Source organism: Acyrthosiphon pisum, chromosome A1, assembly GCF_005508785.2.
Source record: "Acyrthosiphon pisum isolate AL4f chromosome A1, pea_aphid_22Mar2018_4r6ur, whole genome shotgun sequence".
Lineage (NCBI taxonomy): Eukaryota > Metazoa > Arthropoda > Insecta > Hemiptera > Aphididae > Acyrthosiphon > Acyrthosiphon pisum.
This window is the reverse complement of record NC_042494.1, coordinates 132,011,406-132,035,832: the sequence shown is the minus strand read 5'-3', so window position 1 is coordinate 132,035,832 and position 24,427 is coordinate 132,011,406. Positions and strand designations below refer to the sequence as shown.

Here is a 24,427-nt window from a genome sequence, read left to right as displayed (position 1 = left end):
TAGGTCAATTTTTTTAAATACTATAGACTATAATATAATATTATGTCTTATACCTAGACTGACATACCGTCTCCACTCAGAATCGCTCTTCTTATACAATGATATTATATCATTGAATTCAAATTTAATACCATCCATTATACAGTGACCCACTTGTAACCTACTGTACAGCAGAGCGAAATCCACTTACCCACCTTTTTTTATATTGTTATTATTTAATATAGCCTACTGTTAGTTGAATTAATATTATAATATTATTATAATTTTTTATTCGTTGCTCTGGTGATAAACAAAGCGTTAGAAATTAAAATCCCACTTATAGCCGGTTTTCGTAATTTGTCGGTAGTTTTTCCTGTGGCATTAAATTAAAATTGAGAAAATCGAAAAAAAACCATTTTAAAGTACCATCTTGATCCAATTAGCTAAAAGATAAGGTACTATATGTTGAAATCGAAGCACTCCTTCTAGTAGACATTTTGTGTACAGAAATACAGAATAAAAAAAATAAATAAAATAAAAAATAAAGACCATTGTGAGACCACTAGCTTCCTCGCTCCGCTCAGAATCCAAAATATCAAATGCATTATTTATTAAGCTATATAATATTATAATAAACTCTGATGTGGCTTCTGAATCGTCAAATTCTCCGTTATTATATATCTTAAATAACTTAATGCATAAATGCATTAGCAACACTTGCTAAAGTGAAATACACATTACACACTTTATATATAGCCACTAATCACTATGCAATTCGAGCGCTCGTGGCCGTGTTTTTAAAACATCACGATCAATTGTTCAAAATTAAATGCCTGTGCTGCCAACCGAACATTCATCAAGATATTAACTTATTTTGGATTTTAAGAGGACCGATGAATGTATTGATTTTACAATCATGTGTGTTATTTTTGTTTTTAGATTCCGAGCAGCGCGATTTCTTATAGTAGTTTTCAAAAGCACAGGGAAAAAACCGAAAAAAAAATTAAGGATAAACGGATATTTTTAAGCAACACCTTTGGTTTTGGTTTTCGGTGTAACTCTAAAAAATATAAACTCACAACTCGACTATCTCGCCTCCATCTACTTAGACCCCTACTAAAATCAAACTTGAGTCTCAAAAACAAGCTACTCCTATACAAAGTAATCATCAGGCCAGCATGGTCATACGGCATTCAAATTTGGGTCCCAGCTAAACCCGCAAACATTCGCCCTATTCAGGCCTTCCAGTCAATTAGCCTAAGACTTATCAGTTATCACCGGTGCTCCATGGTACATAACAAATGCAGCCCTCCATAATGACGCCCGTAAAAAATTAATTTGTCTTTCTGGTTAACTTTTTTTTAAAAAGGTAAAAAAACTCACGAGGAATCTTGTATTACATTTTCAAATCTTAGGTATAGAAAGAAAAATGTTTATGTTTTTTTTTTTATAGGTATGTCTTATGAATTAATTTACAAATAATAACCTACATAAACAGGGATGTCAGCTGCTAGATTGCAGCACCTTATATATTTTTATCAGTGCTCGACCTCGTGCTCGGCGTTCGGACGCTGTGATAAGTAACAATCATTGGAGGACGGATATGCCGTTGTCGATCGTGGGACGTGTATTTTTGAAATTTGAAATTTGTATTTTCCCGCATTCAAATTCCGTCAATCAGTCGAAGACGAAGACTTTTTTTAGAGATGAACTCGATCAAGAAGTGAGTAAGATATTGCATTGGTATTTAAATGATTTATCACAAAGGTGCTCATGTCTGAAATCTGAATGTCTCATTTTATAGATATAATATTTGAATGCAGGTACTCTCAAGTTTATATGTTTTTATTTTATTTTTCAGAAATATACAAGACACATACACCAAAGAATATCTTGTAAGTATATTTTCGTTCTGTAAAATTGATTGTTTTTATACTTGTATTGAATACAATTGCGACATTACTTTAGGCACTTAATAAAAGGAATGATGGTAGAGAATTAATGAACTTTCGAGATGCGTCACTAAATTTGAACACAATACACACAGCAGATGGATCGGCAGTAGTAAAAATTGGGAATACAGCTGTTGTTTGTGGCATTAAAGCAGTAACATAGATTATTTGATTTTAATTGAATTTTAAAATATAAAATATTTTTATTTTAGTAAGGTATCTTTGATTTTTTAGGAATTAGGTGTTCCTAAAGCTGAAGCTCCAGATATTGGATATCTTTTAGTAAATATTGAACTACCTAGCCTATGCTCTAAAAAAATTCGACCAGGAATCCCATGTGATGAAGCAATGCAAATGACCAGCTTCCTTAATGAAGTGTGTAATAATTGCAAAATACTAGATCTACAACAATTGTGTATTTCTGTAGATAAATTAGTGTGGATCTTGTCGTGTGATATATATTGTTTGAACTATGACGGATCTGTCTTAGATGCATGTTTAATAGCATTGTTATCAGCATTACAAACAGGTAAATTTAAAGGTATTTTAATGTTAATATTTTTTAATTAATTAAATAATTGTATTGTAGTTAAGATACCAGAAGTAAAATATGACAAAGAAACTGAAGAAACAACTGTCATTGAAAATTACATTCCGTTAAAAGTTAACAGTTTACCAGTATCGTCAACCTTTGGGGTATTTAATGAAAAATATATTTTAGCTGATCCAACTGAAGAAGAAGAGCAATTATGTGTTAGTAAACTGACAGTTGTGACCAATGGTTCCTTAATATTTTCATTACACAAACCTGGTGAGTCACACATTTTATAGTTAATTTAAACCTTATAGTCTTCAAATATTATTAAAAAATATAATTATAAAAATAATATCTTTGGCATAATTTACCTACATACTAATGAGAATACAGAGCTCATGGGTAGTATAATTTTTCTGTTTTAATATACATATACTCTTCGCAGTATAAATATGCAACTATTGTGCATCTATGAATGACATGAATTCAAGATTAAATCTCTCGTGGTACTGAAATACTAGTTCTTTAGATTACATAATATACAGTATTATTTATTTAATTTCTGATAGTGCTTACTATTCACAGCAGCTTGAGTCCAGTACAGTTTCACATTTTTGCTGGATTGCATTAATTATCACTTAAAAGCACCCATTCAATGAACCAATAGTGAACTAATGGTTCATTAAATTTAACAATATTTGTACCATTTGTTTTTGGTATCAGTTAATTTAAAAGTTGAATAAATAACTGTTGAATTTTATTTGATTATCATTTTATTAGTTGACAGTTTTTATGTATAAAACAAAAATATTGCATAACTACCATGCATTTTGATTACTGTTTAGTTGAATTTTCTTTTGATGCCAAATATAAAGCTAAATATTGATTGAATCATATCCTACTTACTTAAGATATTTAACTTGATATTAATTGAAAAATACTAATTGATATATGTATATAATATGGATGGCGCATACTGCTAGTTCATAAATAATCTCATTTACATAATTTAAAACATGTTGATTAAAAGCACAAAACATAATTGTATTTTTTGTTTTTATTTTTAGGAGGAGAATTCATAAAAGATAGCCAAATTCAAAATTGTATTAAACATGCTAATAATAGAGCAAAAACAATTTGTCAATTAATAAAAGCTGCACAATAAAATAATTTGTTTAATATTTTTGTTCTTGAAAAATAAATATGTAATATGCAATGCATATTTGTGGTAATTATTATGTTGTTATTACTAACATTTTTTTTTTTTTTTTTTAACTCGTTTTATAAAACCAGAAGTAACTAAATCATAATAATAATAATTTGTATTTGAAACTGGCTGCTAAGTTTCAACAATCAGGATTAACTGGTGTATATTTGAGTTATTGTTTTGATACTTAATGTTATGGATGTTAATTGGTCAGTAGGAGTCAAAAGTGATAATACCTAAAAGTGATAGGGCCAGGAATTTCCTGCATTTGCATGTTTTTACTGAGTATATCAAAAAGTTACTGGATCAGCTTGAAATTTAAATCACAACCTAACGAATTCAAAAATAAAATTTTAGTTTTTATATTTTCGTATATTTTCAAATTTATTTTCCTAAATATTCATATTTTAAAATACATTTTCACTTAACTGCATATCTATGTTGTTGTTTTTTTTAATAATATTTCATAAAAGCTTAAAAATAAAAATGTCCCCAGTACAAAATAAAAACCTGTTTAAAATATTAGACAGTACATTCAGGTATTATAGCTCTTGCTTCTTGCTATATTCTTGAACGTGGTTCAAGCTACTCTCTAAAATTTTCAGATAACTCTAAAAAATATAATCTGAAATTTTTGTAAATATTGATTGAGTAGTTTTTGAAGGTACAAACAACAAACCTAGAAGAATCTATACTAATATATAAAGCTGTAGAGTTTGTTTGTTTGAATGCGCTAATCTCAGAAACTATTGGTTTAAATTGAAAAATTATTTTTTTGTTGGATATTCCATTCATCGAGGAAAGTTATAGGCTATATAACATCACGCTACAACCAATTAATAGAAATAGTATTTATTAATTATTGGTTGCTATTGGTTAATCTGGCAGGTCAGGTACGAGCATGCAACAAATCGGATTTTAGTACAGTTAAGTTAGGATTATGTATTATTCACAGCACGGGGTCCGTGAGTACATGGCCTACCTAATAATATACTGCTGTGAATCAGAATTTTTATTATAATAACGAATTGAACAAAGTTTGAGTCATATAGAGATATAGAGTTGGTACATTTAACGGGCAACAAAGTGAACAGGATCAGCTAGTCATTTTATAAATAAACTAATTTTTTTTAGAGATATAATTTCTTTATTCGAAGTCATGAACACGACAATATTGTATGCATGTTTTTACAGTTTTACCACATCTGTTGACCAATTTATAAATGGCAACCATTAAAACCAATAATAAAAAAAAAAAAATACTAATTTCTACTTTTTACTTACTGGCTACTTATTAATAGGTATTATAATCTGTAACCAGTAGTTATAGTGTATGATATATAATATGTACTGTAATAATAATATTGTGTAGTTAATCTGCAGTTGGCAATAACACTATGAGATTAACATCTAGTGTACGTGTGACCAATCAATTTTTATGGTATATATAAGCAATTGGGTTTTCGTAAAAATATATAGGGTATAGTATGTATATGGGGTACACTGATTTATGAACCTAATTTGATAATACAAATAGGCACATTTCCCCCTAATTGTGCCTATTTGATATTTCCCCCCTGGTCTTAGGCTTGAAATGGTTATATGTTATTGACATTTCAAAAAAAAAAAATTTTAACATTACATTTTACATAGGTACTATAACTAGGGTAGGTACCTATAAAGAAAACAAAAAAAAATTGTGCAAAACTATTCCAATCAGAAAATAAAAGAATAAGCATACTAAATTATTGTACATTTTGACTAGGTAGGTTGACTTCTTTGGTAAGAAATATTCAGGATATTGACATAAAAATTGACCGTATACATCTTATATACCTACTTATTCCTGGGTCATTATTGATGTAATTCATTCCAAAGATCAGAAGATATAAACAATGGGGGTGTGAAAGGCCTCGCACTTTGTGTGACAACAAAGGACGACACGCTTTTTTGTTGGGTTAGGGGGAGGGGCCCAGTCCTTCCTATTGAACTCTGAGGGCCACAATGATACAACATTTTGGGTGCCCCGTGAAATATTGCAGCATACCTAGTACCTATGCCTATTTATTCAATACAATATTTCATATACTATGATATTTGGTTCTTCTACTTTAAGACACTTAGGTAGATACGTACCAAATATTATAGCCATGTAATGACTTTTTTCAATTACTAACTGAGAAATTCATTAAATTTTATAATAATGATCTATATACCGGGTGATTCTTTTATCATTGAACACTCATTATTTCAATGTAAATTTTTTTGAAAACTTTTTTTACATAGTTTCAAGTCGCTTATAAAACAATGTTTTTCTTAAAAAATTATATTTTTAAATATTTTTTATCCTTATAATTTTTTAAGTTTTTTACTTTTTTAAATGACAACATTGGGTTTTAATTTTAAATTACAAAGCAGAATATTTTGCTTAGTATTTTGATACATGAAGATCGAATTTGGGTAAAGTAGTTTATAAGTTATAAATATTTAAAGTTTAGATGAGCGGAGAAGTACCCCCAAACTTAGCCGTAGCCCCCCTAAAAAACATAGGACATACAATTTTAAAATGCTATATTGAAATGGTCTGCTTGCCTTTAGTATATTCAGCCCCCTCTCCCCCCCCAAGTCAAAAGTTGGAATTGCGCCTATGGACATAGTTCCTTATCTTTATATAGTAAGTATATGTTCATATAAATACGCTGTACTATACAAGATAATAAATTATTAAAACAAGATCATAATTTTATTTTTGTTAACTAATACACAAATTTTAATATATATATGATACACTACACTCAATTCAATATTGTATAGGTTAGGCATGGATATTAGTAAACACACCTTATAAAAACAAATTAATTTAATTTGAAGTTGTCATATTTTTCTAACTTAAACTAATACAGGAAATATTTAAATCAGAACCAAGTTGAGAGGAGCAAATGGGGCAATTGCTCCCGGGTGCAGTTGTTTTGTAAAAGTAAGGGAGCGCCTTTATGTGTACTTAATATGTTACCTGTGGATCCGTAAACCATTTTTGCCCTGGGGCACTAAATTGTTTGACATGGCTCCGATTTAAATATTCATATTCCAGTCTTGTTGAGAATACTTTTCTAATGTATTCAGAATACGTATTTATATACTTGGTGCCATTTAAATTTGAAATACGTACAAGTAGGTACTTATTTGTAGTATATTAATACATAATTAATAATTAATAAATACCATTGTATTATTTGATAAAGAATGGTAAAAAGAAAGTGTTTGGTATTCTAAAATAAAATACAAAGAAAATGTATTTAAAATACCAAATTAGTAATAAATACAAGTATTCGAATACTTAACAAGACTGTCACATTCCCAATTAACTTAATTCATATTGAAATTAACTAAAAATGCTTACATTATCTTAATTCATAATAAAAGGCTACTTGTAACTACATAAAAAAAAATATGTTTGTCATAAACTAATTTATACAAATGTATGTCAAATTGTCTAAAACTAAATTGTTTATTATATAAAAAAAATCTTTTAATGGTATGTACCAAGTTTAATAAATATTGAAACATTAATTATTACCAGATATGGCCACATCAATTACCAGCCATGACTATTTTTTTTTTAATCATAAAGAAAAAGTATTCGCAACAATAAAGTAAATTTTAAACAAAATTAATTGATAAATTATACATTAAATTGCACAACTAATAAGAATATTATTAAGTTATTTATTGTATTGAAAAGATGAGAAATAAAATATAAAGTTGTAAAAATAAATTAAACATATATTTATGAGGATCGTTTTCGTTTAACAGATTTGATATTTTCAGTACTTGAGGATGAAGTATAATTAATTTCTTGAAATGAAATATCATTCATCTATATAATAAGAAATTAATTAATTATCAAATATATCAGTGGCGTGCCGAACTGACAAGCAGACCTGAGGCAAACTATACAATTTGACCACCCACTCTACCACCATCAGGTTTTTCGTACTTAATTGATACTTTAACAAATCGTATAAATTTATGATATTTAAAATGTACGATCAAATTAGTGCCCAGTTGCACACCTAGTAACCCACCCACCCAACCATATTTTCCCTGAGGCAATTGCATCAAAAAATAGCTGTTCAGTACGCCACTGATGGAGTGTATAGGTAATCATTTATAACACATTAAAGCCAAGTTTACACGAGCCGTTAGCCACGATCGTGATATTGGTCACGAATCAGTCGTGAAATACGATTCGGGGTATCACGATCATTTTTCACGCCCCGTTTAAACCTACCTTAACACTGATATACCAGTTTAATTTTTTAAAAAAAAAAACAATAGAAAGGCATTTTTACCTGATCTTGATTATTGAACTTGTTTAAAGATGATGGAACCAATGTAATAACAGGATTAGGTGATGTAACCTAGAAACAAATACAAATTACAAGTTTACAAAGATATGTTAAATTGTCATATTTAGAAGTCAGAAAACCTAATAGTGCTAATACTACATACTTAATTATGCACTGAAAACTCACTATATTGATTTTTCACCTGATTATATTATAAACAAAAATGTATAGAGATTTCACTATTAAAATTCATAGGTAAGTAGGTAACTTGACAAATGCTTTACACTACCTACAATATGTAAAACAAGTTAATTGAAATGTAAACCAATTATTACACGCCTATAAAAATATTCAAATGCATATATGTGGTACATTGTTAAATTTATAATACTCAATCAAAAAATTAAGGATGGATAAAATGTTAAAGGTATAAGTCAAAAATGAGCACCAAGTTTAGTTTGGTCATATTGGCCTTATAACATGTATGCCCATATTAAAATAACATTATTGATTTAAACAACAATTTATTATTGTATTACAATTAGGATTTAAAATTTTTAAACAAAGTTTGGTTTACAGAAAACTCAACTGGCAAGTCACAATTGGCTATGATTTTTACTAATATATATATATTTTTAATCTCTTTAAAATTTTAAGGCATGGCATTATTGACCTCTTGAGTATTTTCTTAAAAATCCTGGAGTTCCCATTAATAATAACTTTGATGTTATATAATTACTAGCTGATCCCAAGCACTTTGTTGCCTTTGTATGCTAACTCTATATGATTATATGAATGATATGTTTTATTTTATAATATAACGGTTACCATAACAGCCATTTAAACCAATGGCAACCAATAATTATTATTATAATAGCTTCAAAACACATGGCAACCATTTGTAAACGTATAGCGTTTGGAACTTTTCTGTTTTACTGAAAAAAATTGTTTATCAATTGTTTATTGTTTTAAAATACCTATGTTGTCAAGTATGCTAAAAATGATCGGGAGATCTGAATTTGGCGGTCAGACTTATTTTAAAGTTATAACTAATTGAAATTAAAATCAAAAACATTCCTCGACTTGTTATGTAAAACCTCTATGGGTGGTGTTAGAATTATTTTTGCACCATAATTTTAAAAACGTTGATTTACCTAGGTTCCAAAAAAAAAAAAAAAAATTGTATTTGCTACCTATTGGCGCAGTTAACTATAAGAGTTGTACGTGTACGTAAAACACTGCAAATCATGAACTTTGTAAGGCTGACATAAAAACTAATGATATCCGGCAATTAATTTTTGTACCATTGTTTTTAAATGTTTAGATACATAAGATACATATTAAAAGGTTTCCACAAAAAAAAAACCAAAAGTTTGAGTTGGTCCTAAATTAGATGTATACCTTCTGTAAATTATTATGATTAAAAAGATTTAATTAATTTTTATTTTGTATAAGTAGTACTGATGTACTGTAATACACTACCTAGTACTCAAAAATCATGCCACTGTTGTATTACAATATATTTATAGAATATTAGTAAATTTTACTAATCACATTCATCATACCTGTAAATTAGACAAACTATCTATATTTGTAGTTAAATCATTATTGAGTTGTTTAGTCTCTTGATAATGTGTAGGATTACGTTCATCTGAAAATCTTCCATCTATTATCCTGCCTGCTACAGTCAATCCCTCTTTTTTAATAATGTATTCTGGACCTTTTAGACAGATTCCATTACGATGTACATGTTTTAAAACTTTTATATTTTTCTCCATTTCATCATCACATGAACTTGGTCTTCTTACAAAGTTATGTAAAGGCGGTCGACTGTTTATATTATCAAAAGATGTTTTCAGTGAAAAATTATTTTTTCCCATACATTTAGTATGATCTGTTTTTGATTGAATAACTGGTTTAGATTTAATATCTTTGGTCTCACTATGATCTTCAAATCTTTCTAAATTTTTAGATGCTAGCCGATAATCAGTATTACAAGCAGCAGATGAAAATATTGTTTTATTATATCTAGGTGCTAATGATATTATAGTTGCAGTGTTTGATTTTGGCGGTAGTGCTGCATCTGTAAAACTCTGTTCTAATGACACTACAGTAATATGACTTGATACTGTTGGTAATATGGTCATGGGGCTCGATACTAAAGATATATCTTTAGCTGAATTTGAGTCTAATTCTTTATGAACTACATTAATGGTTCTGTCATCGAGTAAAGCATTTGATTTTGATCCAGTTAGTAATGGTTTAACAGGGTTTAGACTTTTTGTTGGTAATGACTTAAGACCTAATGAAACAACTTTTGGTATTGTTGAACTTTTTAATGATTTTGAATCAACAGATATTTTGTTTGTTGACAATGGTTCAACTTGACGAGGAATTAACTTTTTTAATTCATAACTTTGTACTCGTTTCTTCCTTTTTTGATCCTTAGAGTTTTCTGTAAAATTAAATATGATTATTTTTCTTATAGTAATAGCTTAGAATTAGTAGAAAATGTTTTTCTTTCATTTTCTAGTTAAGTAATTCTTATATAAATTGTATTGCATATCTGATTTTTATTGAGCATTAGAATATCTTAATTTATTATTGATACGTACAATAGTACTTAGAAAACCTATAAGTATTTTTATTATTAATATATTAAACGTTTAAAAAAAAATAAAAACAACAAAGAAGAAAGAAGAAACTATTAGTTCCACATGTTTATTAAAGGCATATACCTGATTTAAATTTCACTCATAAATGTTTGATTTAATATTTTAAGGGTCCTCGCTATGGCTTATATTTAAGAGGATGTGATACCCGCTTGTGTTGTCTATATCTTACAAGTGGGTAACATAGCAAATTTTATGTTCAACAGAACACATGTAGGTCCGTTAATTTGAAAATTGGAGTGAATTGACCTCTTATAAAATTTAAAGGTAATATTATTATCTAAGCAACCTCATTGGCTTTTTATTATATTTTAAAATGTACAAACAATTTACAATTTTAAAATACTCATAATTCACTTTAAAATTAAAATATAATAAAGATCCTATGAGGTTGCCTAGATAATAATCTTACCTTTAGATTTTATAAGATGTCAATTCACTCTAATTTTAAATAAACGGACCTACACGTGTTCTGCTGAGCGTACAATTTGCTATGTTACGTACTTGTAAGATGAAGATAACACATACGGGTATAACGTCCTCTTAAGGGGCAACAATAAGTAATTTGTAATCTTGTTATCGCCATCCGGGATCTATATGTTAGTTGTAAATAATTATTAGTGTGAGTGCACAGTCAGTCACTGAGTTGGGTTCAAAGTATACTCATGAAAGCCACTTACGTACACTTATGCACATATCAATAACTCCATAACAATTTTAAAATTCACAAAAATTTTATGGAAACCGACTCATTATTTTGACAAAATGAAATTTTGTTAATGATTTCATATTTTAATTCAGCAGAAATATGTCTCTTTATTGTACGGAACACTTTCCACTATTCATTTTTAATTTAACTACAATATTATGATTTGATAAAATCCATAATTCAAGTTTTCCATTACGGTTCAAAATTAAATACGATTAAATAATTTCCAATTTTCATATGTATATGCTAAATTCAAATCTTTTTTTCAGAATTAAAGCCAAACAACATAAATTTAATTTAATATTCTCAAAACTTGATATTTTGAACAAAAATTGGTGGTAGTTATGATTACCCTAAATAAATAAATTACTTACCTTGATTCTTTGGTAACCTTTTAGTACTACCAGAATTAATGTCTTTCTTCTTTGATTTCACCTATAAAAAATTTATATTTTTATTTGAATAATAACAATCATCGAGTATAGTACAAAACAGTAATTTCAAAATTAAAACTAAAATAACAGCATAGTTGGGACACTTTGTTTTTTGTGACAACTTTTTTTTATAAAAAACTTTGACCTTTGATACAAAGCCATCATATTCATAAAATTGAAAGTCTCAAGATAATATTATAAATTATTATCAAATTTAAAGGTAAGAATATTATGTTTTCTCTTCAGTTTTTTTAAAAGTTAAATTATGTTAAGTTAAATTAACTTACAAGAATGTATTTGATAAATAAAATACTTCACTAGCATTACTTCAAAGCAGTGGTGCCCAGCACGTACATCAGGCGTACTTCAATTGAACTGCCTTTAAAATTGAGGGGAAGGTAAAATAATAAAGTATACTTCTAAGTCTTTCTGTTATAATTGTATTAAACATAGAAATTTCATTACATTATTTATATATAATTAGTTAAGCCCGTTTTACAGTCATTTGAATGGGCGGTAAATTGGGAGGTATAGTGGGTTAATTAAACTATTTTAACTGACAGTTTTAATTTCATTCGGCGTCACTGCTTAAATATTATATGTGTATATTTATTTTAATTTAACCTTTTCACTTACCCCATAATATAAACATCTTTTTGTTTCATCAGTCTCTTCAGGTTCAATTTGAGGTATAAATTCTAACAACTCATCTAGAAACTAAAATTCAAACAAATTAATTGTTTTAAAGTTAACATTAAAATAGAAAATTTTCACGATTTTTGTTATGCAATACATACCTTACAAATATCTGTTGAACTAGGTTCATAAACATTGTCATTCAACAATGATGGAACACACGTAGTAGACTGAGGTACTGATTTATCATCACTTTTATATCTTCGAACCACTAATGTATCAGGATTAATGTTTTTTTTAAGAAATTCTAATATCACATCAATGTAGGCTTTTAGTTTATTTGTTTCAAGATTTATTTTAAACCTATAACAACACAAATGTTAAAAAAAAAATGCTTCCCAAGTCAGGGATCGGCATGTAAACTTTCTTCATTTTTAATTTTTAGAAATTTATTAACTGATATCACATCCAAGCGGTATAACAATTTGAATCCAGAAAAATGTCGGTGTGAACAGCCCCACAAAAAATCATTTTTATTTTCATTTAGAGAGATAGATCTCCAAACCGGAGAGCGGGTTTCGTTGTTTGGGGTCTTGTTAGATTCACATTGGTTAGGAGAAGTGCAGTGAAGATTTTTTGAACTTTATCATTAATAGTTAATTCACTACAGAATATTAAAAAAAATAAAAACAAATTTTATAGGGCGTTTTTGGATGTTTACAGCTTTATAGCTTTGTAGTGAATTAACAATTGGAGATCAAGTTCTGAAAATCTTCACTCCACTTCTCCTAGCCAATGTGAATCTAACAAGACTCCTAATAACAAAATCCGTTCTCCAGTTTCAGAAATCTACCTCACTAAATGAAAATCTAGCAAAAAATAACTTTTTTTTTCTGTGAAAAATTAAATAATTTTTAAAAAAAATTTTAATTCCACATTTAGTATCTACTTGATAATCCCTTTTTAATGAGTTATTAACCAACTTTCTAGCCATCATAGATTAGGATAAAAGTTAAAAAATAGAAATATAGGGACTGTTCATGCCTACGTTTTTATGGTTTCAAGTGGTTATACCGATTGGATGTGATATCAAGTCTCTCTCATTTTATATTAAAGCCAGCTAAATTACCCACCTACTCATTATTACTGAGTTACATTTTTATTTTTTTCCTATTCAACATAGATTCTTGAAGTTTTCAAAATTCAGTCTTTTTTCATTTCAATTACCATACTTACTTAATTAAAAATCAAGAAACTAAAATCCTACAATTTAAATTATCTATTATAAATTTCATACCTCATCTTCTTAGAACGAGGGACAATTGAATTCATACACAATAACATAGAATACTCTAGAGTTTCAGTTATGACAAACACATATAATTTGATAATTTTAAATGTATGAATACGGAATTCAAACTTCCATAAAAGATGATGAATCGTATTGTCACTTGCAGTATCTTTCTAAACATAAAAATACATGAGATTCAAAAACAATAATATTAATTTAATTTAAATTAAACTAAGTATGTGAATGTCATTAAAACAATAAAGTTATTTTTAACAAACCATCAATTCTGAAGATTCATTTTGTGATTCATTTAATCTGTCTTCTTGTAATTTTTTGGACAAATTCATTTCAAGATTGGAAGAATCATTATTTTTTACTTTTAGTGGGTTTAGTGATATGGTTCGACGACTTAACAATTGATTTTGTAAGTGAACAGTTAAACCAGCAATAGGCGACGAATCGATGCACATGACGGGAAAATTTCGTAATATCAATTGACTCTCAATCTTTAGTCTTTGTTCATATGAACAGTAGGCAGGACTACATTTAGCAATTATTCGATCCACATCACTCTGAATGGACTGAAAGAATGTATATAAAAATAAAATATGAAGAAACGAACATTAAATACATATTTTTTGTTAAACATTTAAATTACCAACTTACCAAATTATGGGGATGCAATAAAATTCGATATACTCTGGTTAAGTCTTCACCATGATATTTATTATGAATTTCTGCTATAACACGTCCATTATAAAATAACCTTGGTCGAGCTTTATCAAACAAATCTAATAAACATGGTGGAAGTTGTTCTCTTTCCACAAAATCTAAAATTGAATCATCAGCGTAGCTATAAAAAGTTTCAACTGGTGGTTCATTCTTATTCATGGTTATTTTAATTGAATAACCAATATCAACAGAGTACAGTGTGATCACAAAAACATTAGGATTAACCTCTGAAGGATCATCAAATAATTCATCCAGCAAACATGATGGGTATAAATACTGAAACAAATTAAACATGAATGTAACAAGGAAACATTATTGTGTTATTTTATTTTTACATACTTTTTCGGGCCACTCTTTAGAATCAGCAAAAAAACATAATTTTTTTTTGTGTATTTCAAATAATTTGTCATATAAATTATACTTGACTTTTTTAGTCTTATCATTGCTTGGTTTATCATCAACAACTAATGGTATATTATAGCTAAATTCTGGCTCTAATTCAGCACATTCACGTTGTAATTGCAGAACTTCCTTATTTAGATCTTCTATTTCTATATTTGGTTCAACAAACTCTTCTGGAAATTCTTTCATTTCTAGTAACTGTTTTTCATCAACTTTTTGTTGTAATGCTTCTATCATTTTTTGTTGTGCTAAATCTTTATATTTGTCTGTTGTTTTTAGAAAATCGCCTTTTATTTTATAAAACAATTTTTGTTCTCTATCATAAATAGGGTCAATTAATGTATTACCTTTTAACTGTTGTTCTTTATCATACTCTAGTTTTGAATTTTTATAAAACTCTTCTTGAAATGTTTTCATTTGTTGATGTAATTTTTCTTCTAATTCTTCTTGTTGAATTTTCAGTTTTAATGGTATTTCATCTAAATCTTGTATATTTTCTATTTCCATTTGTAGTTGTAAGTCTTCAAATTTCTGAGGTTTATCATTATCACTTTTTTCTTTTACATCTCCTTGTAATTCATGTATACTACCAATACATTTTACTTGTCCTTCTTTATCAATCTTCTGTTGTATTTCTTCATTGCGCTGTTCTATTTCTGTAGAATTAAATTCATCATCTGTAGAAGCAGATTCTTCAATTGTACTAAGTTCTTCTATTGAACTAGATTCTGCTTCTTCTTCGACTTCATAATCATAAACTATTTCGGTTACAATGTTTACATCATCGTTTAATTCTTCCAGTTCTTCATCACTTTCTTCTAATGACTGTCCATCAGATTTGTCTTCATTTATTTCAGATTCTATTTGTAAGTTCCAATCTAAGCCTCCAGTTACTTCATCATCAGGATTTGATACCCCTTCAACATCTACATCAGACTCTTCTAGAGTTTCATCTTCATTTTCTATGTCAGACACGGCTTGTACTTCTTCGTCCTCCAATTCTCCCATTTCAATATTAGATTCTTCTGGTACTTCTTCAAAATAGTAGATTTCATCATTAGATCTTTTTTCTACTCCTTCTCTTCTTTTATCAGATTCTTCTTGTATCTCTTCAAATGCACCATTGCTTACATCAGACCTTTCTTTAAGATCTTTGTGAGGTTTAGAATGAACAGGATCAATCAATATTTTATCATTAATTGTATCTAATTTAGTTGGAATATAATTGCTAAGCAAATTTTCAATTCTTTTATAATATGGTGCAGCATCTTCATTAAATGAGAGAAGTAGTTTTTCTAAGAATTTTTCTTTAATTAATGATGAAAACAAACACTTAAATTCATCATTATATTCTCTTTCTAATTCTTCATCACGCTTTTGTTCCATATCTATCTCTAATTCTTCGATTTCCTTTGTAATTTTTGCAATTCTTATTGCTGTTAATTCGTCACATTCTTCTTCTTCATTTTTTCTATTTTGAAAATCATATATAAGTGATTCAATTTCTTGTAGTATTCTTTTATGATTTGTATCCATAGTTTCTTCATAATCTTCTTGCTGTAATTCTTTAACATCATGTTGTACTTCATTATCATATTGTTCTTCCAAATTTTCATTTGATTCTGGTTGGTTGTTTTCTTCTTCCAAATTTTGCTTTGATTCTTTGTTTATTTTATCTTGAATATCTTCTTCAATGTCTTGTGATATGTTTACTTCATCAAATTTAGTCTGTACATTTTTATTTACCGCTTGCCTATCTTTGTGATCCGTGTGCTCTATATTTTTGTCAACTGCTTTTTGATGTTCTTTATCAACATTTTTTTGTTTTTCTCCAAGCACTTCTTCCTTTTTTATATCAAGTTGACACCCTGAATCAACTTGCACTTCTAAGTATAATTTCACATCTACACCAGGCATTGGTGGGGCTTCAATCAGTAACTGAATTTGTATTTCATTTTCAGAATCTTCAATTAGTTCTTTGTTACATTCATTATCCTTATCTTTATCATTTTTTGGTTGGTCATCAGTGTGGAGCTTTTCCTGTTTTTTACTAAACTCGTTTTGCACTTCACCAATTAATTCTACTCCACATTCTAACTTTTGTTGTATTGTGTTATTGAATTCTTTTGGTAAGTCTATATTTACCTCATGCTTTTTATCATGGGATTTATTTGCAACTTCTTTTTCAATCTCATGTTTTTCTGTGTCAGCTTCAACAGGTAAATTATTGTAAGATTTTTGTTGTATATCCCTATAGAATTGTTGTGGTATATCTTCTAGATTGGTTTTTTTCTTCAATTCCTGTTGTTTAATTACTTTATCATGATGTTGTTTATCAAATTGGTCTTCCTCTTCCTCTATGTTTTGTTGTTTACTTGCTTTAAATTTAGTTTGCACTTCTTTTTCCTCACCTTCAGTTTCTTCACTTTCGGTTTGCTCAGATTCACTTTCTCCACTTTCTTCTTCTGAACTTTCTATATCAACAGTATGCAGATATGAATGACCAAGATTCAACAATATCTAAAAATAAAAAATGTCATAATTTGATACTAATTAGAAATTCGCTAGATTAAACCGGTTAGGTTAATGATATGGTCCAAACATCCCAGTGCATTATTTTTCGCACCAGTTGAGTCTAGCGAATTTCTAGTATGTCTCTATAACTTATCATTATTATTAATTTACTGGAAATTGGGCTAGCCTGTTATGATAAAATAAATAAATTTAAATTAAATTATTATGTAAAAATAATAACTTACTCTCGCAAGCCTTATTTGTTTATCAGCTTCGTTATCCTCCATGATGGTAATAGCTATAACATTAAGTAAATATTATAAAATACCTATAAAATAGTTTTATTTATATTTCGATAGTATCAAAAAATAAAAATCATATTAAATACTATGATATTTATTATTATCATTAGTTTAATTATACGCATGGGCTTTACTAAACATTTTTTTTTTTTTCATATCAATAAATAAATTAATGTATTTATATTGTAATTTTCAATTACCAAATAATCTATTTCAACTTTTGTTACTTTTTTTTTATAGTGTCATGAAACTTATTTCTAACTTTAAACACAATATCTGACAAAACTCATAGTAATCTGGATGATACATTGTAAAATCCTGTGTGCACTACTAGCATTACCAATTGACAATTACATCATCAAACATAACTGTGCATCTATGATTAGTCCATTCATTAGTTAGTATTACATTTTTGAAGTATCTACTTTCTTATTATCGGTTTTTTCGATTTATTTAGTGGACTATACAATGCAAATATAATTCTAGTATTTTTACATAGAAATACGGGTTTAAAAAATAATGTCAATTTATTTTTAATTGTACATACGACAGTAAAAAAAGGTGGGCAAGTGAGTGTCGCTCTGCTGTACATTAGGTTACAAGTAGTGATGGATATCTAATCCGGATTGAAACAACCGTTATTAATCTGTTCATCCGGATTAAAAATTATCAATCCGAATTTTGATATGAATCCGAAATAGGTAATTCAATCCGCATTCTGAACTAAAAATAAAAATTTGTTTTTTACTAGTTATATTTTCATCATTGTAGGGGGGTAGTAATTTATTTATTTTATTATAAATCAACATTAAAGTATTAAACACCTTTTTGGAAAATATAATGATATAATATGAATATACGTGTGATAAATAATAAATTTACATAGAAATAAAAAAAAAAGAATATAGATTGATACAATAATTATTATTAAATTAGAATTAATAATTAATATAACAAACAAATTAAGGGTTCAGTCCAACTATATGTTTATTATCTGGGTGGCTAAAGTAGGTACTATATTATCATACATATCATGATGTCTGTACTTTGTTGATTGTTCATAAACATGATTTTTAAATTATTAATTCAGTTTTATAAATTAAACCCGTTACTCGAATTTACGTATTCAATCCGTAAATCCGGGGAACGGATTGAATTCGTTAATCTGAAAAACGGATTGAATCCGGATTTACAGATCGCATCCGCCAATCCGCATTCTGTATTTCAATACGTGATCCGGATTAGGCAAGCCAATGTCCAGCACTAGTTACAAGTGGGTCTCTATTATGGATGGTGTTAAATTAGAATTCAATGATATAATATCATTGTATAAGAATAACGATTCTGAGCGAGGACGGTCAGACAGCGTATATTACTAAATATATTTGATGATATTATTGTGAACAAAGTAATTTATATATAACCTATTTACGTGGAACCTTGTTTTAAATTTTTCAATCCTTAGCTATAAAAGTTGAATATTTTATAAATTTTTAGCCACAAAAAATTATTAAATTTTAAATTTCATAAATTTTGTCAAAATTCAAACTTTAAATGCTTATAAAAAAAAATTTTGCCGATGTATTTTTAATATTTTTCAACTACTGTTGTAAAAATATATCAGGAGCCAAGGCATTAAATTTTCAGACTTTTTAACCCATCAAATAAAATTGTATTCATATTTATAGAAAAAAAAACTAAAAATATTGAAAACTGAAAATGTCCGTAAACAGCTCAAAAAGAGTCAAATTATTTTCAACATTTTATCGTATATAGAAAATGAAAATATAAACATTCAGTGAAATTTTCAATTATCTACAGTCATTCATATTTTAATTACAACAAAAAAAAGAAATTGATAAATGAGAAATCGAGTGAATACCAAATGTTGTAAAAATATGAATTTCAAACGCTCATAAAAATTTAATTTGACTTTCTTGTAGACATTTTTTTTTTGATAAAGGAAAACAAATTTATGAGGAATCTTGCATAACATTTTAAAATATTTTTTAAAATTTTTTATAAATTTCTCACTCAAAATAATTAGGAAATGTTTGTAATTTTTACGTATTTTGTCAATATTTAAACTTTAAATGCTTATAAAAAAAAAAAATTGTGACTGGATTTTAAATATTTTTCCTATATCTTTGAAACAATATATTAGGAGCCTTCTAAATTATATTTTCAAGCTTTTGTACCCAACAAATAAAATTTTATTGATATTTATAGAATAAAAAACGAAAAAAATTGGAAACTGAAAATGTCCCTAAACAACTCAAAATAAGTCATATTGGCATAAAGGCATGGTGTATAGAAAATGCTAATTTAAACATTCAGTAAAAATTTCATGTACCTACGGTAATTTTTGTTTAAAAGTTGCATCAAAAGCAAAAATCGATTTCCTGGAAAACAGATTTTGCGTAAAAATTCCTGTTTTTCCTTAATTTTTCTTTTGTTTTTCACGGCGCTTTTGAATACTGGGAAATTTTTACTTTTGACCCCCCAAAGTACCAACTAGATTCACTTTCCCATCAGAAAAGATACTGTTGAAGAAAATTTAAGTATTTTTACTGTCCTAAAAGGTGATGACAGACACAAAAAAAAATTTTAAAATCAATACATTCATCGCTCCACTCAGAATCTAAAATCATTGTAGTTATATTATATAATATCGTCAAAATAGTTATCCTTAATAGCATCCTTAAGTACAGTCATGGAACTGAAGCAACAGCCACAGACATTTTAAGCAGAAGACAAGTGTTCAAACAGGTCTAAAAACAGATACAATAAAGTTTTTAAAAATCATTTGTATGGTTTGTGCAGCTGGCAGAGTGTACGATCTGGAAATAAGAATTGTTTAGATGCTCTGGACCATAATAGTATGAACTGGTCAATTTTTTAATATATTATTTATATAATTAGAAAGCATAAACAATTTATAATATTTGATTGTATAAGATGCAAAATATTAGCAATTATAAACTATTTATATAGTAAAAATTAAATCGAAAGGTTAATTTTTATGGTCTATTTTTATAATAAATCACATGAATGATTATATTTTTGCCACTGCAGTTATCTAACATACCTAGTTATAATATTATGGTGACAGTGCTGTAGCCAGGGGGGACGACACTAGGGACAAGTGTCAAAATTTGTTTCATGAACAATTATGTCGTGAACTAACAGGTAATAAGTATTATAGTTCTACAGAAACTAGAAAAATAAAATTAAGTGAGTAGTGACCCTCCTAAAAAAACACGTTTATATTTTTGGAATTTTTTTTTTGGAAATGCCACTATTTATATGCTCAACATTTTGGTGGAATCAGAATTTACCGATCGTACTTACTTTTTATGTTATTGTTAATAAACTATGTAAAATAGAATTAAAAAGTTATTTAAAACATTTGCATATTAAGGTAACTCAATATTTATTTTTATTTTTTATTCGCTATGTAATAACAAAAATAAGTTTTTGGTGAATTCAGAACTTACTCATACTTTTGGGTTTGGAAGAAATTGGTTAAAATAATAAGTAATAAAATACCAAAATGTACAACAGGTATTGTATTTTATTCATTAATATATTTATAGTTACCTATGTAATAATATTGATACATGATTATTAATTTTTTTTATTTTTAATAACTATCTAATAGAAGTAAATTGTTTGGACAGATATGTGTGGAGATGTCAAGAATATTCCAAGAATTCACAGTTTCAAAGCTTGAAATATTGTTTTTATTTTTTTTAAATTGGTAATAAAACTATTTTATTGGGTAATATTTTGTATTATATACAAGCTTATTGAAACATAATGTTACAGTTTTCAATGTGGATACGATTTACTGGTGGCATAAATAATTAAGGTCAATTCTCCACCCTGCCAATGACGTGTTTAAGCTCACGTCTATATTTCCAAGATTCAACATTGAATCGGGGACCCACCAATTTGTATAACCGACTTGAAACAAATTCAATATAATAATATTCACTTACCGTTGTATTTCAGTGTGTAATGTACTTAACAGCGTTGTTTATGGAGATAACTGGGAAGTTGATGTAACAAAATTATTGTTATAGGTAGGTACTCAAATTTATCCGACAGGTAATGGGACCACAAACTAGAGAGAGGGACGAGTAAAAAGACTTAATGCTATGTACTCGTCTATGAATTATAGAATGTAAACATTAGGTTCTTATCCTTATGGGTGTTAATGCGTTATGCTTTGTGGCATAAGTTGAGCAATGTTCAATACTCCTCAGCCTTCAGTCCTAGATACTGAAATAGACACAAAGAAATAGTATTTACACGGTGCACTGATTGACTAATGATTAGGGATCAGAAGTTGTAGGAGTTGCATATTATTCTTTATGCTCTGGATTTATAGCAGACCAACATTAACATCCAAGCTAGGTATATACAATGGTGTTTAAAAAACTGAAAATCTCATTTTAAGAAAAAAGTGCATATTTCTTGATTTCCATACGCATATTATACAATGTATAATAATATTATGTCATATTTAATAATTCTTTTTAAAAAATTGATCTTTTTATTTCTAAGTTTTGTATTCTAATAATAATAATATAACTCAGTATTATTGAATGTAGGTATGTATTAATTATTATTTATTTCGTCGAAGTCTACTATTAATTTAACAATAACAGTGCGATGCACAATATACTGATGTATTATATTTTTTTAACTACAATTTTCAGTTCAATAAAATGTCAAAATACCATACAGGTTTCCGCCATATTTTAAGTATTGTAAATTTATTTTTCAATATTTAAGTTTCTTTTAGTGTAAATTAATGACAATATACTGTTTTTTTTTGTGGAATTTTGAATAATTTAAAATATTGACAAGTATTTATCAAATTATTTTGCATGTTTGAAAATTGTCCATGCATATTTTACAGTTGTTTTGTACATATTTTCCTTTTTAGATCCTATAACTTCCGAGCCCTACTGATGATTATTTAGTACTGTACCCTGTAGGCAGTTGTAGTCAGCACCAGCAATCCCGTACTCACTACTTAATAGTCGTGTGGCGACTGGCGATCGGTCGCAGCGGCCGGCGCTCGGATTTCGTAGGCAATTATCTTTACCAAATGGTAAATATCAATAGGCTTATAGGCATCAACAATCAAGATATGTAAACAAAACTACAAAAATACAAAATGTAGTGAGGCCGGAGTGAGAGGCAGCCTGTTCGAGTCCTGAGACGACGCAGAACGAGGTAGCCGGTAAGTCCGTGAGTGACCGTGCCGGTCCAAACTCCAAGGAGCTGCGCGTGCACTCGTCAGTTGTTGTGGCCACCATGATAAAATAAACATATAACCAGTTTCGCTTCAATGTTGTTCTATGATATAACCACGGCTATAGATAGTATAGATACTATCTTTAATCGTGGATATAACCACAGAACGAGATATAACGGAGTGGGACAACCGAGGTCCGACCGTCCGAGACAACCACAGCCACTCACACCACAGAATAACGTCATGTGACCAATATCACGTGACTACACGTATTGCGTTCTGTGGTACCACTGTGGCACTGTCGAGTGCAAACCACGGTTTAAGATATATGACATATGTATATAGTGTATCTTAAACCGTGGTGCAAACAAACGAGCTGTAATGGATTTCAAAATTCAAAATATAGTGTGTTGGCTTCATAGACGATAGACCCACAGAATAGATGAAATTATTTCATCTATTCTGTGATAGACATATTAACCACGGACTGGCATTCCGGGACTGCTACAACACTTCTTCGTGTGAATACAGAATAGCCAATAATAAGTTTAAATAACCAATTTTATAGTTTATATTATTCTTTATACTATTAACTCATAAAATATATAAATGTCATAACGATGCATCTTAGAATCTTAGAACAAACTACTAAACTAGTATATTATGATCTATGATATACATTTATATTCTTATCCACTCGACTACTCCGTCAGCCGTTTATTCAGTGGCATTTGATTTTAGTAGGTATTAATATTTACGTACCCACCTATAAAATCATAAAAACGAAAAATTTCAAAAATGTTTAACTTGATGGATTATTTTAAAAATTTAAAATAAACTGAGGAAAGTTAAGTTATTCAACCGTATAAGTTAAACTAATTAAACAATATATTTAAGTAGGTATATTATAATTCATAATATAATTTACGTATATATAGAATATAGGATGCCACCGGTTAGAGTCTAGATAACACGAGTGTAGACATTAATAAATCATACAACTGATTTTAAGGGGTTTGAAATAGGCAATTTTAATGAAATTTTAAGATACAATAGTAAGTGCGAGTCAGCTACAGGCTAAAGCCACTGAATAATATAATACAATTTACAACAAGTGGTTTCGGACTTTCGGTCTCTTACCTCTCACGCCAGTACCCATCCTAGGTAGTTGTTGCGTTATTGCGCAATTATATGAAAAACAGTTTTACTTGGGAAATAAGAAAAACTAATATAAGGTTACCTATATTTTATCTACAGCAATAAATAAATAACTAAAATTATTTTAATGGTCTGTTTCTTTAATCTTCTAAATCAATACACGACTATCTGAGTTTTTTCTTGGTAACAAAAAGTAAGTGGTAAGATAAATACTGTATAGGTAGTAGGTACTGCTAGTAAAAATGTGATGATGTGTGCTTAGGAGGACGCCACACCCGCATTTGTT

At 28.3% G+C, this 24,427-nt stretch overlaps 2 protein-coding genes across 2 annotated transcripts; one reads left to right on the top strand and one right to left on the bottom strand.

Moving 5' to 3' along the window:
* Positions 1-1,568: 1,568 nt before the first annotated feature.
* On the top strand, positions 1,569-3,698 carry LOC100162344 (exosome complex component RRP43-like). The gene is given in 6 exon segments (NM_001293359.1): positions 1,569-1,702; positions 1,841-1,874; positions 1,948-2,085; positions 2,166-2,460; positions 2,521-2,742; positions 3,534-3,698. Coding segments are annotated over 6 exon segments (804 nt in total). The 5' UTR covers positions 1,569-1,685; the 3' UTR covers positions 3,632-3,698.
* Positions 3,699-6,515: 2,817 nt separating this feature from the next.
* On the bottom strand, positions 6,516-23,145 carry LOC100158933 (golgin subfamily A member 4). Its single transcript, XM_001942848.5, has 13 exons — positions 22,714-23,145; positions 21,716-21,998; positions 17,658-17,710; positions 14,836-17,418; positions 14,431-14,772; positions 14,043-14,345; positions 13,771-13,937; positions 12,635-12,836; positions 12,474-12,554; positions 11,778-11,838; positions 9,588-10,477; positions 8,026-8,094; positions 6,516-7,550 (listed from the first exon to the last, which is right to left on the bottom strand). Exons 3-13 carry the CDS (start codon positions 17,697-17,699, stop codon positions 7,461-7,463), a joined length of 4,830 nt encoding a protein of 1,609 aa, XP_001942883.2. The 5' UTR covers positions 17,700-17,710; positions 21,716-21,998; positions 22,714-23,145; the 3' UTR covers positions 6,516-7,460.
* Between the last annotated feature and the right edge of the window lie 1,282 nt (positions 23,146-24,427).

Excerpts from the sequence above, each read along its gene's own strand:
- LOC100158933 (XM_001942848.5), bottom strand. The coding sequence starts at position 17,699 with ATGGAGGATAACGAAGCTGATAAACAAATAAGGCTTGCGAGA. Across the intron at positions 12,837-13,770 it reads CCTCGTTCTAAGAAGATGAG|GTTTAAAATAAATCTTGAAA; the intron begins GTATGAAATTTA and ends GTGTTGTTATAG. Across the intron at positions 10,478-11,777 it reads AAGGTTACCAAAGAATCAAG|AAAACTCTAAGGATCAAAAA; the intron begins GTAAGTAATTTA and ends TTAATTTTACAG.